Source organism: Herpailurus yagouaroundi, unplaced genomic scaffold (assembly GCF_014898765.1).
Source record: "Herpailurus yagouaroundi ecotype Mexico unplaced genomic scaffold, PumYag 29, whole genome shotgun sequence".
NCBI lineage: Eukaryota > Metazoa > Chordata > Mammalia > Carnivora > Felidae > Herpailurus > Herpailurus yagouaroundi.
The window spans coordinates 7,772,631-7,788,594 of record NW_024412377.1 but is presented as its reverse complement, the minus strand read 5'-3'; the positions used below and the strand labels follow the sequence as shown (position 1 = coordinate 7,788,594).

The following is a 15,964-nucleotide window of genomic DNA, read 5'->3' as shown; positions in this document are numbered from 1 at the left end:
TTTGTGTTCATATAGGGAACACTCACTATTCTATCAAGTACTGTATCAGTCCCAGTTATATTAAAAGTATGAAGTATTAATTCCAGTTCTATCAGTAAGTCCAATAGTGCTCACTGCCGTAACAGACACCCCAGAATCCCGGGCTGAACTGGTCGAGGTTTCTTTCCCTTTCGGGCAGGCGGCCCTCCCACAAGGAGCAAGTGCAGGGGCCGGGGCCCCCGCTGGCATGGCCTGTGCGGAGGGGACAGTGGGTGTAGGTCATGGTGTGGGGGCTTAACGGTCACACCTGTGACTTCCACGTGTCACTGCATCACTTTTCTTTGGCTGCTGTAGCCAGCCTTGGCCAGAACCCAGTTCAGCGGCTCCAGCCCACCTGCAAGGGCGGCTGGGATGGGGAGTGAACCCCTAGCCTTATGCTCCAGTCGCTGGTGCCAGGTTTCTCTGCTGGGCTTCCAGGCTCGGACCCTATCCTCCCTGCACTTTTAGGGACTGGCTTCCCTAAACTGAAGGATACCCGTGTGGCTGCCCCCACCCCCTCCTCAGCTTTGGCCCAGGCTGCCCAGCAGGGTCCCCATCCTGGTCCAGTCACCGTGCAGTTTGTCCTTTGGGTCACAGCCCCGTTGCAGAATGGAGCGCGCACGGCTGTGGAGGGCAGCCCGGCCTGTCTAGGTCTGATCCAGAGCTCCAAGGCCCTGGCCATCACGCCGTGACCCTGAACTTCATTTCCACCCCTGGAAAGTGACCGGATTGCCCTGTATAATGTCAGGGCCTTGCCACCTTCGTCTTCGATTCTAAGCACAGAATAGCAGTTTCCCTCCATTCTTCCTCTGCTCTCTTAGGGATCAAACCATCAGGGGTAAGTTTGGAAATTTTTCAGGGGCTCATTTTTTAGCACAAGTCATTGCTTCCCCCCCCCCCCCCCCCCCGCCGCTGCCTGTGGACCTGGAAGCCCCTGTCAGGACTGCTGGCCAGTGAGTTCTCCGTGCCCGCTCCTGGGGAGCTGTAGCTGCTAACTGCCGTGGACCTTGCTCCTTTGCCCCCATCTCCACCTGACCTCCCAGCCCTGGGGGGCGGGGTGGGGGGCCCGGCTCACCTGCCCTGCCTGAGATTATTGGGTTTGCTCCTAACCTACAGCTTCCGGCTGGCTTCCGGTCTGGTTTCTTTTCTTCTCACCTGAACAGTTCTGGGACCCTCGCACCCCTTCTTTTTGTTGGACTAGCTTTCCCTCGAATAACATTTCAGCGGCTCTTGTCAGGTAAGAACAAAGGTGCGGTACACTTTTCACGATGTGCTGGGACACCTCCAGTTAGTTAGCGCTTTGGGGATATTTGTGTGAAACGGGGGCTGAGACGTGAGTAATCCTAGGGAGAGCCTTCTCGTCCCCCTGCCCAACTTCCAGCTGTGGGGCCCTCTAGCCTGCTACTGAGCAGGGACAGAGAAAGCCGCCAGCGACCCCCTTACAGCCAGCACACCCCGACCCCTGAGGGGATGCCCCGGCCACAGGAGAGTGTGCTCAATATGTCCCCCCTGGCAAAGTCTGACCAAGGAAGATGCTTCCCCCCCTCCCTTTACCCCTTAGGCAGGAAGCTCTCTGCAGAGAGCTTTGAAGGTCAAACTCATGGTCTTCCCCAGCCTGGTGGCAGTAATCAGAGCCTGCCCGGGCCATCACTGTGTCTTTCTATGCGGTCTGTGATGCTCTCTGTCTTCTGGAAGGTCCAAGCAGAGACAGGCCTGCAGGGTGCGGTTAAGGGCACAGGCCGCAGGGCCAGATCCGGCTCTGTGCTGGCTCGGCCCGCCGGCTCCCCCCTGCCTCACCCTCGGGATCCACCCCTCGGTACCTGTGAGGTGGGAGATCACGAGGCCAGTGGTGAGAAAGGTGCCTGCACCTAGCCGTATGGTGAAATGGTGAGGAAGAGTGAAGCTGAAGAATGAGCCGGGATCTGATTCCCCGGAAGCTTCCACACTTAGATGGTGATACACTGACAACGGTCCTGCTGTTGGGTAGCTGACCACATCAGCGGAGCGCTTTACAGGGTGTCTCCCCCTTCCCCCATCCCCCATCCCCCATCCCCACAAGCCTGGACCTTCATCCCGTCTTACATCTTAGGTGACTGTCATGAGGATAAGGACAGCACCGAGGACACAGGCTATGGAGGTCTAAGTACTAGATGCTGAGGGTTAAAACCCATTTAATAGGAGCAGCTACCGGCCGAGCCCTCGCCACGTGCCAGGCGCTGGGGGAGCCGTGTCATATGGGCTAAGTCATTTAGTCCTCCGCACCCCCTGCTGGGAGAGCACGGTCTCCCTTTCCTCCCAGACGGAGCACCCCGAGCCACAGAGAATGGCAGCAACACACACACACACACACACACACACACACACGGGCGAAGCGACACGCGTGTGCACGCACACACCCGGGCAGAGCCAGGATTGGAACCCAGGGATCTGACTCCAGGATCATGCCCCTGACGTGCGCACAGCGCTTCCAAGGGGCATCTGGGATTCTTTCATTTGAGAGAAATTCCGAGTTCTTGTTTTCCTAATGTCTCCTAAAAATACTCACATTTGCAAAGATTTCTGCAAAAATAACTCTGGCCTTTGTATTTTTTACAAATGAGGAGTTCTAGTGATGGCGATAAAACAGCCACAATAAATGCTGTCGTAGATTTTGGCAGTTATCGCCAGTTGAAATGAATCTGTCTCGGTGTTGAGTTATTATTATTATTGCCACTTTTTATTCCTGCATTAATCACCACACACGCTGTGAGGGATTGATGAAGTTCATTGTTTTTATAAACCAAATTAAATGAAGTGCTAACGGTGGGGGGGGGGGGTGACTGAGCCTTGACGTGTAGCGACTTCGACAGAGCCGTGGAGCTTTGGGCTGGCTTATTTCAAATGTCGACTGGACCTTCATGGGCGGCTTTCTTTGTATGGTTATACAGCCCTTTTCACTTTCGTCCATTTCTAGAACATATCTGTGAGCTGTAGTTTCAAAGTGTTATGTCTGCCAAGTTGACACGAGTCAGGCATTGTTTTTTAAACGGGCCTGAGTATTAGTCACCTCCAGCTGCTGTAACAAAATCCCACAGGTGGGGTTTCGTTTTCTCAAAGTGCTTGGAGACTGGAGGGCTAAGATCAAGGTGCTGGCGGGTTTCTCCTGAGGCCTCTCTCCTGGGCTTGCAGACGGCTGTCTTCTTGCTGTGTCCTCGTGTGACTTTTTCTCTGTGGCGGCATCCCCAGCGTCCTTTCTTTCTCTTAGACGGACACCAGCCCTGTTGGATTAGGACCCACCCTAACAGCCTCATTTTAACTTCCTCACCTCTTTAAAGGCCCTATCTGCAACTACATTCTGAGGTGACAGGGCTGAGGGCTTCAACATGTGAACTCGGGGGACACAACACAGCCCATAGTACCTTTGATCAATTTCTAATGGGTGTGGGCGAAGGGTGGGATATATGGGGAGGAAATGAATTTTAAAAAACTTTAAAGGGCGCCCGGGTGGCTCAGTTAAGCATCTGACTTCGGCTTAGGTCATGATCTCGCGGTTTGTGGGTTTGAGCCTCACGTCGTGGTCTGTGCTGGCAGCTCAGAGCCTGGAGCCTGCTTCTGATTCTGTGTCTCCCTCTTTCTCTGTTCCTCCCCTGCTCATTCTCTGTCTCTCTGTGTCTCTCAAAAATAAATAAACTTTTTTTTTTTTAATTTTTTTTAATGTTTATTTATTTTTTGAGAGAGAGATTGACAAAGTGTGAGCAGGGGAGGGGCAGAGAGAGAGGGAGACACAGAATCCGAAGCAGGCTCCAGGCTCTGAGCTGTCAGCACAGAGCCCGACTCGGGGCCTGAACTCACAAACTGTGAGATCATGACCTGAGCCGAAGTCAGGCACTCAACCGACTGAGCCACCCAGGCACCCTAAAAATAAATAAACTTTAAAAAAAAGTTTTTAGAAAAACAAAAGTTTTAGGGGGACAATTCTTACAGCTCCCTTTAGCCAAAAACATAACTCTCTGATCTTACATTTCAATAGAAATGAATATTCAATAGAAAATTATCTTAACGTGTTACAGAATTTTCTTTCAGTTTCTGTTTCTTAAGGTTTGACAGACTACTCAACCTGGAATATTGTGATAAGCCATCTGCAGTGGTGTTTTTGCTTGCTTTCCTTTCATAAAAAAAAAAAAAAATCTGAGCCCAAAGTGAGGGAGATCCCCAGGAACCACACCCGAAGAAGAAACAAATTCAGAACAGTTAGCATGAGCCTTGGGCCCACATGAGGCAGGTGGTGGTTTCTCTTCCTCTTTGTATAAGGACACCAGTATGTTGGATTAGGGCCCACCCCACCAGGCTCATTTAACCCAAGACCCAACATAAAATGGGGTGCTCAGAGGTCAAACCTGTGGAGCAAGGGAGAAGCCCATATGCCCAGCAGCACAACGGGATGGTGGGGAACCGCTCTCCTTCAGCCTGGGCTCCGGTGGGGGAGAAGAAGTCTCCCTAAGAACGTGTAAACGCAGGCCTGCCTTTACAGGGGCTAGGAGTTCAAAGCTACAGCTTGGCAATCCCTGTTCTGAGAAATCTGACGTAAAAAGGACTTCCGGGTGCCTGTACTGGTTTCACAAAAGTGTACAACATCTTTCCGAAGGGAGGCCGCCTGCGCCCCAGGCCCCAGAGGCGGCCCCCACAGACAAAGCCATTCTGAAGGAGAGCTCATAATGTACAATCACCGGAATGAGCATGACAGTCAGCAGACAAAACTTGCAGTGGGATTAGACTCCCAAGAACCTCAGATCATACAGTAATTGAATGTACAATGACACGAGTATGCCTAAAACGATTGCACACAGAAAAGACTTAAAAACACAAGACACGAAAAAGACCCTATCAAGTAAAAGACGGGGTGAATTGGAAATGCCCTAGAAGTGAAAAATAAAATGATTGAAATAAAAATCAACAGATGGGCTCAGGGTGCCTGGGTGGCTCTGTCGGTTAAGCATCCGACTTCGGCTCAGGTCATGGTCTCACGGTCTGTGAGTTCGAGCCCCGCGTCGGGCTCTGTGCTAATGGCTCGGAGCCTGGAGCCTGCTCCGGATTCTGCGTCTCCCTCTCTTTCTGCCCTTCCCCCACTTGCGCTCTGTCTCTCTCCTTCAAAACTAAACATCAAAATTTTTTTAAAACAGATTTTTGGAAGAATTCCCACACAGGATTATATTTCCTCCTTTCCAAGTAGAAGGTCCCCTTGAAGAGAATTCGTGTTGGTGGCAGATGTGTCCTCAGACACAGTCCTTTATGTTACCCGCCCTCTGCTTTGCATTTTTCCGACGGGCTGCTTGCTGCTAGGTGCTGTTGGCCTCGAAGCAGGTGCTGTCGGCCTCCTGAAGCCCAGGCCGCAAACTCTGGCTGGGAAATTGAAAACTAATAACCCCCAAGTGTGGGAGCCTGAGCGCGTTTTTCACATTCTCCTTCCTGTTCTTTAGAATCATAAGGAAGCTTGCCCTGGACTTTTCTTAATTCAGCAGGGGCCCGAGGACACGGTCTGCCACGTTGGCTGTCTGTGATCAGAGCTGTGCGGAGGAGGGGGGGCTACATGGAGAGCCCCACACCACGACCCTGAGGGCGGTGAGCACCGGTCACTGGGCTGCACTTTGTTTCAAGTACTCGCCGCCTTAGTCCTGTTCCGGCTGCTGTGTCGGGGCACCACAGACTGATGGCTTATAAACAACAAAGCCTCTCGTGGTGCTGGAGTCTAGAGGTCCAAGATCAAGGCACCAGAAGGTTCGGCGGCTAGTGATTTGGCTGTCTGGTGCGTAGATAGCCATCTTTTTTGCTGCGTCCTCACGCGGGGGAAAGGACAGGGTACCTCGGTGGGGTGGGGGCTGAGGGTCTTTCATACGAGCCCTAATCCCATCCAGGAGGGCTCTACCCTCATGACCTAATCACCTCACTGAGGCCCCACCTCCAAACACTGTCACACGGGGGTAAGGTTTCAACAGCTTCTCTTATTTAAAGATCTCAGGATGATGCATCTCTTACCCCCTTTCTACAGATGAAGCAGCGAGGCTTTGAGGGGCTAAATAGTCCAAAACCATACAGCTGAGGGCAATGTGGTGGCTTACTGACCCCACAGCACGTGCCCGTGACAGTCACGGGAGGCTGGCTGTTTGAGGATATAAGGCCGGCATTTCCAAACTCTTCTGTGGAGGACTATGGTCCTGAAGCATGAGAACCAGCATTACTGGGGTGGGAGGGACTCGCGGCGTCATATGAACTTGGGGAAGGTGCTCTGCCCTGTGCCCCTCATAAAGCTCACAATGCATGCTAACGGCCAAGAAAATCTGTCTTGAGGAAACGCATTAATTTGTTCAACTTAGCATTTCCCACGCTAACAGATCCTAGAGTCCCCGCTTTAGGTGTTTTGTTTGTTTTTGTTTGTTTTCTTGGAAGGCAGTATTAACATATTAGCCATTGAGGAAACACAAGTCAAAGTACAATAAGATAACACTCCACACCCACTAGGATGGCTACAATGAAAAAGTTAGCCAGTAACAAGTGTCGACGAGCATGCGGAGAAACGGGAACCCACAGACCGGTTGGCATGTGAAGTGGTGCCATGGCCTTGGAAAGCCGCTTGGCAGCTTCTCAGAAGGATGAGTACAGTCACCGTGGAACACAGCTACTCCACTCCTAAGTGTGCGCCCACGGGAGGGAAGGTGTATATCCACGTCTCCACACACAAACTTGGACACACGTCGCTCATGGCTGTATCCTTCATACTAGGCACAAAGCGGAAACAACCTGGATGTCCAACAGACAAAGGGACACGGAAAATGTGGTCTTCCGTGCCAAGAACACCACCATGCAGCCATAAAAAGGAATGAAGGGCTGACACGGGCTGATGGGTGGATGAATTTTGGAAACATGCCGAGTGAAAGAAGCAGGCCAGATACGCACAACAGGCAAAGCCAGACGAGGGGCTGCTATGAGCTGGGGGGAGGGGCGCCTGGGGAGGGGCCGTTAGCGGGTATGGGGTTTCTGTCTGGGGTGATGACGGCGTGCTGGAGTCGATTGTGGCGATAACCATACAGCAGTTCGGAGCACACTCACAACCATTGATTGTGCCCGTGGGCGGGCGGCTTGTGTGTGAATTATGTGTCAGGAAGGCCACTTTTAAAAACAGTTAACGTGTGCCCACAATGAGGCTTCACAATGTAGTTTGGGAACGGCTGCCACAGATGTTTTGGCTTCTGCCCGCGTGGGCTCTGTGACCGTGGCACGGCAGCTGTCCCGTGTCACCTGTGGCTGCATCGTCCCATCCACGGCATCATCGGTGTTTGAGAAAATGTCACAGGGCGGGGATTAAGGGGGACCCTGTCGAGTCAAGACGATGTGCAGAAAGAACCCAAAGCAAGCAGCCACCTTGTCCACGTGGTTTATCCTCCGGGTCCGCTCCTGCTCTTGCAAAGTTCTTGTAAGAAACAAATGGAACAAACGAGCCTTGGAAAGCGTCTAAGTGGATCTGGAGTCAAAGATCGCCTTGGCTGCCGCGTCGTCCTCACACTGACCTCTCTCGTTAATCGTTGTCACTGCCCGGTCGTCGGGACTAACTTGTGGCTGTGGGGGGACCAAACCTTTCCAGCTAGCTCCCCTGGGCCTCTCTCTGGTGCTTGCGTTGCCACGTCGATCACACCCTGATCTGTTTCTGTTGTAGTGAAAGCTGGTGGAATGCGCATCGTGCAGAAGCACCCGCATTCGGGAGACACCAAAGAAGAGAAAGACAAGGACGACCAGGGATGGGAGAGTCCCAGGTGAGCACGCGGGCGACTGTGTGTGTTTCACAGCCGCGTCACTCGGTTACACGTGAGGTTTGTTCTCCCCCCTGCACGTCTGGTGACCCCTCGCCCTGTGGGGTCCTGCGCCGCGTGTTTCTTTCTTTCCTACTCAGTGAGGCTCTGTCCATCTGGAGCCTCTGCCCTGACTCAGGCGGGGCGTATGCTTACTGTCAGTCCACGGGCAGTGCCCTCAGTTTCCACGACAGTATTGAAATCGCCTTGAGACCTGTGAAAACGCCATTCTGGTTGAATCTCTGGGGCGGGCTGGCATCTGTGCAGCTAGGACAGTGAGCTACGGATTTAAAACTGTCCACAGGTATCTGGACTCTGATTCTTCACCCAAATCGAAACCAGTGAGGCCACACCCTGAGGAGCGCCCAGGTGTCCTTAAATGACCTCTCTGCCCCTCACCTCTGTCCCCAACAGCTCATCTGTCTGCGGTGCCCCCAGTTTTCCTGGGAGGTTCTGATGTCGGGTTTGGCTGCAGAACCTTGCTGCAAATCTATTCCTTTCCACCCTGTAATATGCAAACGTGGGCCACAAATACATACACGTCTCTCTGAGCTTGTCTGTGAAAAAGAGTGAACCCCAGGCCTTCTGCCTTACACCGTGTCCCCAGAGGGTGTCTCCACCGGCTGGAGGAGGAAAGTCAGCGTGGGAAGGGTCTGGAAGGTAGCTAACCCATGTTTCTGCACATCTCCTTGTTTCAGTCCAACAGTCCTGCTGAACTGAATATCTCCCCGATTTTCACATGGGACACAGGTCCACGTGCCTGTGCCATGTGCCTCGCAAGTTATTGGATCCGGGATTTAAACCTGGGTCTAACAGGGCCCAAACAGGCCAGGCTTCCAAAGAGTAGCTCCCAAGAACACATGTCCCCTGAAAAGACATCCATGTTCTCAGAAACCCCACGTGTCCCTGTAGGGTATGAGTTATAGTGCAGTCACCTGGGGGCAAACAAAAGTAGGGGCAAACTTTCTTGGGTGATTATTGCCCGTTTTAAATCATGAGATCAGCCATGTCGAGGTTCTGTTTTAATTTTTTTTTTTTCAACGTTTATTTATTTTTGGGACAGAGAGAGAGAGACAGAGCATGAACGGGGGAGGGGCAGAGAGAGAGGGAGACACAGAATCGGAAACAGGCTCCAGGCTCTGAGCCATCAGCCCAGAGCCTGACGCGGGGCTCGAACTCACGGACCGCGAGATTGTGACCTGGCTGAAGTCGGACGCTCAACCGACTGCGCCACCCAGGCGCCCCTCGAGGTTCTGTTTTAAAAGAAGGAGGCAGTTGGGGCGCCTGGGTGGCTCAGTCAGATGGGCGTCCAACTTCGGCTCAGGTCGTGATCTCGCAGTTCACGAGTTCGAGACCCACATCGGGCTCTATGCTGACAGCTCAGTTAAAGAAAATTCTAGAATTGCCTGCCTCACTGGCTATTTTCAAACAGCCATGTTTGGAACATAACAGCATCAGTAACTCTCCTAGAGGTCCACAGTCCTGTATCTGAAAACCTTGGGGCCCAATTTATTTCAGAATTGAGAAATTTGGGGGTCCTAAGAGGATGAAACCATGAACACGCAACACCCGTAGTGGGGCCTCAGGCAGCATATTGGAATCTGTGTATGATGTTTTTAAATTTACAGAGTTGGGTCAGCTCAGGTTAACTTTTGCTTCTGTCTGAGTTAAAGGAAACTTTCAGTTTTTGGACATTTCTTGAACTCAGTATCGAGTAGGAGAGCGTGGGCCTGTGGGATTTCCTCCACCACAAAACCTGGGAGGCCCCGTCTTTATATCCAGTCATTCCGTAAGGGACAAAGAGGATGAGAGAGAGAGACTTGGCTGGGGAGCAGATGGAACACACTTTTCTGCGAGAGTTCCAGCGGAGTAAGGCGCAAATAGCTATTTCCCTGTGAAACAGTGTCAATATAGTGAGAGTTGATCATTTATTAGCATGTCTAGAAATACAGACCGAACAGCCTACTCGTTTTCTTTCTATTGATTTTTTTTCATGAGGTGAAATACAGCGTTTAGGGAAGACATGCTATTTACATAAATATGCCAGAGGACAAATGGGTGCAAGACACAGGCGTGAGCACAGCGGTACCCTGGACCTTAACGTCCTACCTCAAAGATTTCTTCTCTGTGGGGCCAAGAACTCCAAAGCAGGCTGATTGCAGAGCAGGGTTTGCATAACATGTGAGCAAGGGTTGTTTGTTTGTTTGTTTGTTTGTTTGTTTGTTTGTTTGTTTTCTCCCTGCAGCGACATTGCTGTAATATGTTCCTTAGGAGTGTGTTGGCTCCTGTGCTCTTGACTTCGGCCTTGCTCTTGACCACTGTGGGTTAAACCACTTGACACGCCGTTGGCAGATGGGGTTAGCCTCTCAAGGCTCTTAAGCCGTCGACAAATGTTGCCGACACACGTCCTTCCAGGCCTCTGCACCCCGCCTGGGACTCTGCATAAGAGATTATTTCCGCCACTAAGCACTCCTCAGCTGTCTGGTGGGCTGACTGAGTCATCACAACCCGTCACCGTCGCCAGTGTTCTAGAATGCAGGACATCTGGCCCTGTCCTTGGTACCCTGTCTGCATTAGTTCGTTAAATCCTTGCAACTACTCTATTTCTTATCATCCCTGTTTCTGAGTTGGTTATCGATTAACCCCATTCCAGATTGCTACTCCCCCTTCAACAGCTCAGAGAGGTTAATTGACTTCCCCAATGTGGCACAGCAAATGAGTGGCAGAGCCAGTATTCCAGCAGAGTCCAGAGTCCTCACTATCGACCCTTAGGCTGTGCTTGCGAATGGAGCACCTGTTTTGTTCTGGGCACTTCTAAGTGCTTCACATCAGATGTAAAGCTCACACCACCTGGGCGCCTGGGTTAATGCATCCGACTCTCCATCTGGGCTTAGGTCATGATCTCAGGGTTCGTGAGTTTGGGCCCCGCATCTGGCTCTCTGCCGTCAGCACAGAGAGAGCCCGCTTCCAGTCCTCTGTCCTCCTCTCTCTCTCAGTGCCCCTCCCCTGCTCTCTCTCACAAAAATAAATAAACATTAAAAAAATATTAAAAACAAAAAAAAAAGCTCAAACCACCTATAGGCGGGTATTACTGTGCCCATTATAGAGATGAAGAAACCGAAGCTTAGGGAGGTGATCTGGCCCAGTGACACGTAGCCAGTGAGTGGCCAGGCCAGGATTCAGCCCTGATTCTGTCTGGCCCCTAATATGCTGTAGAAGCCCCCAAATTGACACAGTAAACAGAGTATATTGACGGAATGTAAATCCAGTCCCTAAACTGGTTGATTCCGGATTGCCCGTGACCTTTCCCATAGTCCTCTAGCCCATGATTCCACCCATGCAGCTTTGCTGTCAGTAGATGGTGTGATTATCATTTTATAGGGTTTCGGGGAGGGGGGATAGGCTGTCTTTACTTTACCTATAAAAACGCCTGTTTATGTACAGACTTTGTCAAACATTTCATTATTCTGTTGGACATATCATGGCATGTGACTTCAACATCCACATGACACTGGTCCTAAAGTTTGATGATGTTTCACGTTTGGGTCCAGGTGTCCTCTGGACATAAAAATAAGTGTAGAGTCTCAAATGCCAGTTTCCTCCTTAGATCTGTGTTTGCAAAGCTCTCTGCTTTCCTTTCCAGGCTTTTATAACTGGCTCGTCTTTACATTTCCTGACTCATCTCTGGTGGCTTCCTTCCTCATTAATCTGAAAATCAAATACTGATCACAGAATAACTGGAGCATTATTGTGTGACACACACACACACACACACACACACACAACTTTTACTTGCAATCGTTTTGTGTTGCACATATTCATGCTCTTCTTCCTCCCTTTAATCTTGTCATTTTCTGGGGTTTTACAGATAATTTCCTAGGCTGCCAGGCCGTTTTGAGATGCTACATTTTAAAAAGGAAAAAAAGGAAGTAGCAGAAATTTGAAAATGTTGCCCTAGAGTTCCTGTCAAGCTGGGCACTAGCTCCGTGTGGCTCTTCATGGCCCAGAAGAGGCCTAGAGCTTTGCAATTCTTCGCCAGTGCTGTCCTGAGTAGCTGCTAGATCCCATGTCAGAACTGACCCAGTTAAGGAAAGCCGTGGTTTTCCCCAAAGCCTCGTGTCGAGCGTATTGAGATGAAGTGCTCACCGTGATTAGGCGAAGGGGAAATTGCAGACACAGCATGGACTTCAGGAGCCAGTAAGACTCACTAGAGAACACGGTTCAGTGTCGAACATGTCCTGAGGTCCTACCACAAGCGGAGCTTGGGACAAGAGATTGAAAAGCGTACGTGACAGGAGGGGTGACGAGAAATGCAAGGGTCTGGTGTGGGCGAGGTCGGGGGGAGAGGGGTGGAAGGAAGAAGGAGATAAGGGTGGGACTGATAAAGGACCCAGAGCGGACAGCCCTGGCTGAGCGTTGCCGTCTTTTCACCCTGACTTAGAACCTCACGTACCCAAAAAATAAGCAAACAATTCAAATTTTGCCACGTGTGGGAGAGATCGAGAATGGAATCCGAACAGGAAGAGGTGAACTTAATTGTAATACAGATGATTACTCTAAGCCATTGAAAGGACTGGGGAAGAAAATACCTTAACCAATAATTTTGGAAAACAGTGTTCTGACCGGATACTCTAAGACTGAAGACAACACACACACACCTGTCCCAAAATGCTGCACACTAGTTAGTAGATGTGTTTCTTACAGGGGTTTGGGTTAGCAATTCTGAAATTGCTTTGGTGTTTGAACAAGTATATAAATATGTCGTGGATACTGCGAGTGAAGCTTCTCACTGCCAGAGGGAGAGGTTACAGCTGGAAAGAGGGAACTGAAATGAGCTTTGTGGCATTGAGTTGAATTAGAGGTATTCGTATGAACTCAGTTTTAAAAGATGGGTGGATGGATAGGAGACAACATACAGATGTGTACATACAGGCAGAAGTAAAGATGGGGCGCCTGGGTGGCTCAGTTGGTTAAGTCTCCGACTTGATTTCAGCTCAGGTCATCAGCTCATGGTTCATGAGTTCAAGCGACGTGTCGGGCTCTGCGCTGACAGGGTGGAACCTGCTTGGGATGCTTTCTCTCCCTCTCTCTCCGTCCCTCCCCCACATCTATCTCCTTCTCTGTCTCTCAAAATAAATAAATAAGCTTTTAAAAAGAAAAAATAAAGAAATAAAGATAGATGGGAGGGTTGGCGCTCCTACCTGTATTTCCTTGCTGTGTTCAGCAGGAGCCTAAACACCTATGAGAACTGACACCCATGTAACCCTGAGCGTCACTTGGACCGGGATCTTTGTTTCAAACACTTCTCCCCCATCACGGGAACCAGGGTTCCTTGCAGAAGTGGTAAATTCCAGGGCTGGGGCAGGAAAAATCCTAGATGAGCCTGGAACAGCTTGTAGGGCCAGGACAAGAGGATGCAGTGTGACAGATGATGGGGCTCATCAGGACAGAAGGCCACTCGGAGGAGCTCCTCATGGCCAAAGCTGGGGCAGTCAGCAGCCAAATGACAGTACTGGATTATAACCCACAGGGTAAAATAAACATTCCTAAGTGCATCCTGATATAAGTAATTGAATATATAAATGAGGAGAAGAGACAGCTCTCACAGAAGAATTTTAACTAAGAATTATGTAAGGAAGGAAATAGACCATCACCAACAGGCAAACAGCTCAGTCACCGTTGCAGACAAGATCCACCAATGGATGTTACGAAGAGTGGGAGGTCAAAACCACACTCAGGTATCACCTCACGCCAGTCAGAGTGGCCAAAATGAACAAATCAGGAGACTATAGATGCTGGAGAGGATGTGGAGAAACGGGAACCCTCTTGCACTGTTGGTGGGAATGCAAACTGGTGCAGCCGCTCTGGAAAGCAGTGTGGAGGTTCCTCAGAAAATTAGAAATAGACCTACCCTATGACCCAGCAATAGCACTGCTAGGAATTTATCCAAGGGACACAGGAGTACTGATGCATAGGGGCACTTGTACCCCAATGTTCATAGCAGCACTCTCATCAATAGCCAAATTATGGAAAGAGCCTAAATGTCCATCAACTGATGAATGGATAAAGAAATTGTGGTTTATATACACTATGGAATACTACGTGGCAATGAGAAAAAATGAAATATGGCCTTTTGTAGCAACGTGGATGGAACTGGAGAGTGTGATGCTAAGTGAAATAAGCCATACAGAGAAAGACAGATACCATATGGTTTCACTCTTATGTGGATCCTGAGAAACTTAACAGGAACCCATGGGGGAGGGGAAGGAAAAAAAAAAAAAAAAGAGGTTAGAGTGGGAGAGAGCCAAAGCATAAGAGACTGTTGAGAACTGAGAGCAAACTGAGGGTTGATGGGGGGTGGGAGGGAGGAGAGGGTGGGTGATGGGTATTGAGGAGGGCACCTTTTGGGATGAGCACTGGGTGTTGTATGGAAACCAATTTGACAATAAATTTCATATATAAATAAAAAATAAAAGAAAATAAAATTAAAAAAAAAAGAGTGGGAGGAAGTCTAAGGAGAAACAGGATATTTGCATAGTCTCAAATATCTCCCCCAGTATATGTATTAATTATAAAACAAGGAGTATTCTGGGGCGCCTGGGTGGCTCCATCGATTAAGCGTCCAAATTCGGCTCAGGTCATGATCTCACGGTTCACGAGTTCGAGCCCCGCGTTGGACTCTGTGCTGACAGCTCAGAGCCTGGAGCCTGCTTCGGATTCTGTGTCTCCTTCTCTCTCTGCCCCTTCCCTGCTTGCTCTGTGTGTGTGTGTGTGTGTGTGTGTGTGTGTGTGTGTGTGTATGTCTCAAAAATAAACATTAAAAACATAAAAAATTTAAAAAACAAAGGGTATCCTTACACTGGCGACCATGAAAAGGACACTTGTTTGCAGCGTAAAAACTGAAAGAACACAGCAGAGTGCCATCTTGTCCGACCTCGTATGGAACTACACGTCAATGATCATTTTTTGCTGCTCTGCGCATGTCTGTGGGCCACCACAAAAAGTGCTACGAGTGTTTGTTTCTCATCAGAATTTCACCTGCTACTTTTAGCGTTCACCCGTGACCTTGCCTGGAAGTCATCACTGTATGGATGCTGTATCACTACGGGGCCACCATAACACATGCAACAAAGCAGTGGCTAAAATAACTGACGCATAGCGCCTCACAGTGGTGGAGGCTGGAAGTCCAAGATCAGGTGTCCCCAAGGTTGGTTCCTTCTGAAGCTGTGAGGGAGGATATGTCCTGTGCCCCCAGCCCTGGTTTTTGGTGGTTTGCTGGCCATCCTTGGCGTTCCTTGGCTTATAAATGCCTCACCTCGATCTGTGTCGATCTGTCCACGTGGTGCTCACCCTGTGTCTCTTCACATCATCTCTCTGTGTATGTCTGTCTCTGGGTCCAAGTTTCCCCTTTTTGTAAGGACATCAGTCATTGAATTGGGGCCGGCCCTAGAGACTTCATTTTAACTCAATTACTTCTGTAAAGACCCTATTTCCTAGAAAGGTCAAATTCTGAGGTACCGGGGTTAGGATTTTACATAGCCGTTTGGGGGAAAGAAGTTCAGTCTCTAACAGATGCCAGTGGTAACCTGTGGCCATTTTTAATGGTTGTCTCACTTAAAGTGAATTAAAAAAAAATTTTTTTTAATATAATTTATTGTCAGATTGGTTTCTATACAACACTCAGTGCTTATCCCAACAAGTGCCCTCCTCAATGCCCATCACCCACTTTCCCCTCCCTCCCATCCCCCAAGGGATACAGGAACGCTAAAAAAAATTTTTTTTAACGTTTATTTATTTTTGAGGGAGAGGGAGAGTGCAAGTGGAGTAGGGGCAGAGAGTGAGGGAGACAGAGGATCCAAAGCGGGCTCTGCCCTGACTGCAGAGAGCCCAATATCGGGCTCAAATTCATAAACGATGAGATCGTGACCTGAGCCGAAGTCAGACGCTTAACCGACTGAGTCGCCCAAGTGCCCCTAAAGTGAATTCTTAAGAAATAAACAGATCCCGAGAAACTTAACAGAAGACCATGGGGGAGGGGAAGGGGAAAAAAAAAGGTAGAGAGGGAGGGAGCCAAACCATAAGAGACTCTTAAAAACTGAGAATAAACTGAGGGTTGATGGGGGGGG

The 15,964-nt window shown here is 49.8% G+C and overlaps 1 protein-coding gene across 1 annotated transcript in view; it reads left to right on the top strand.

Moving 5' to 3' along the window:
• Window positions 1-7,682: 7,682 nt before the first annotated feature.
• The window catches only part of DAP (death associated protein), a 52,878-nt gene continuing 44,596 nt past the window's right edge, over window positions 7,683-15,964 (top strand). Inside the window, exon 1 of the mRNA XM_040494025.1 lies at window positions 7,683-7,802. Coding sequence (XP_040349959.1) covers window positions 7,720-7,802 — 83 coding nt within the window. The 5' untranslated portion in view covers window positions 7,683-7,719. The remainder of the gene's footprint in view (window positions 7,803-15,964) is intronic.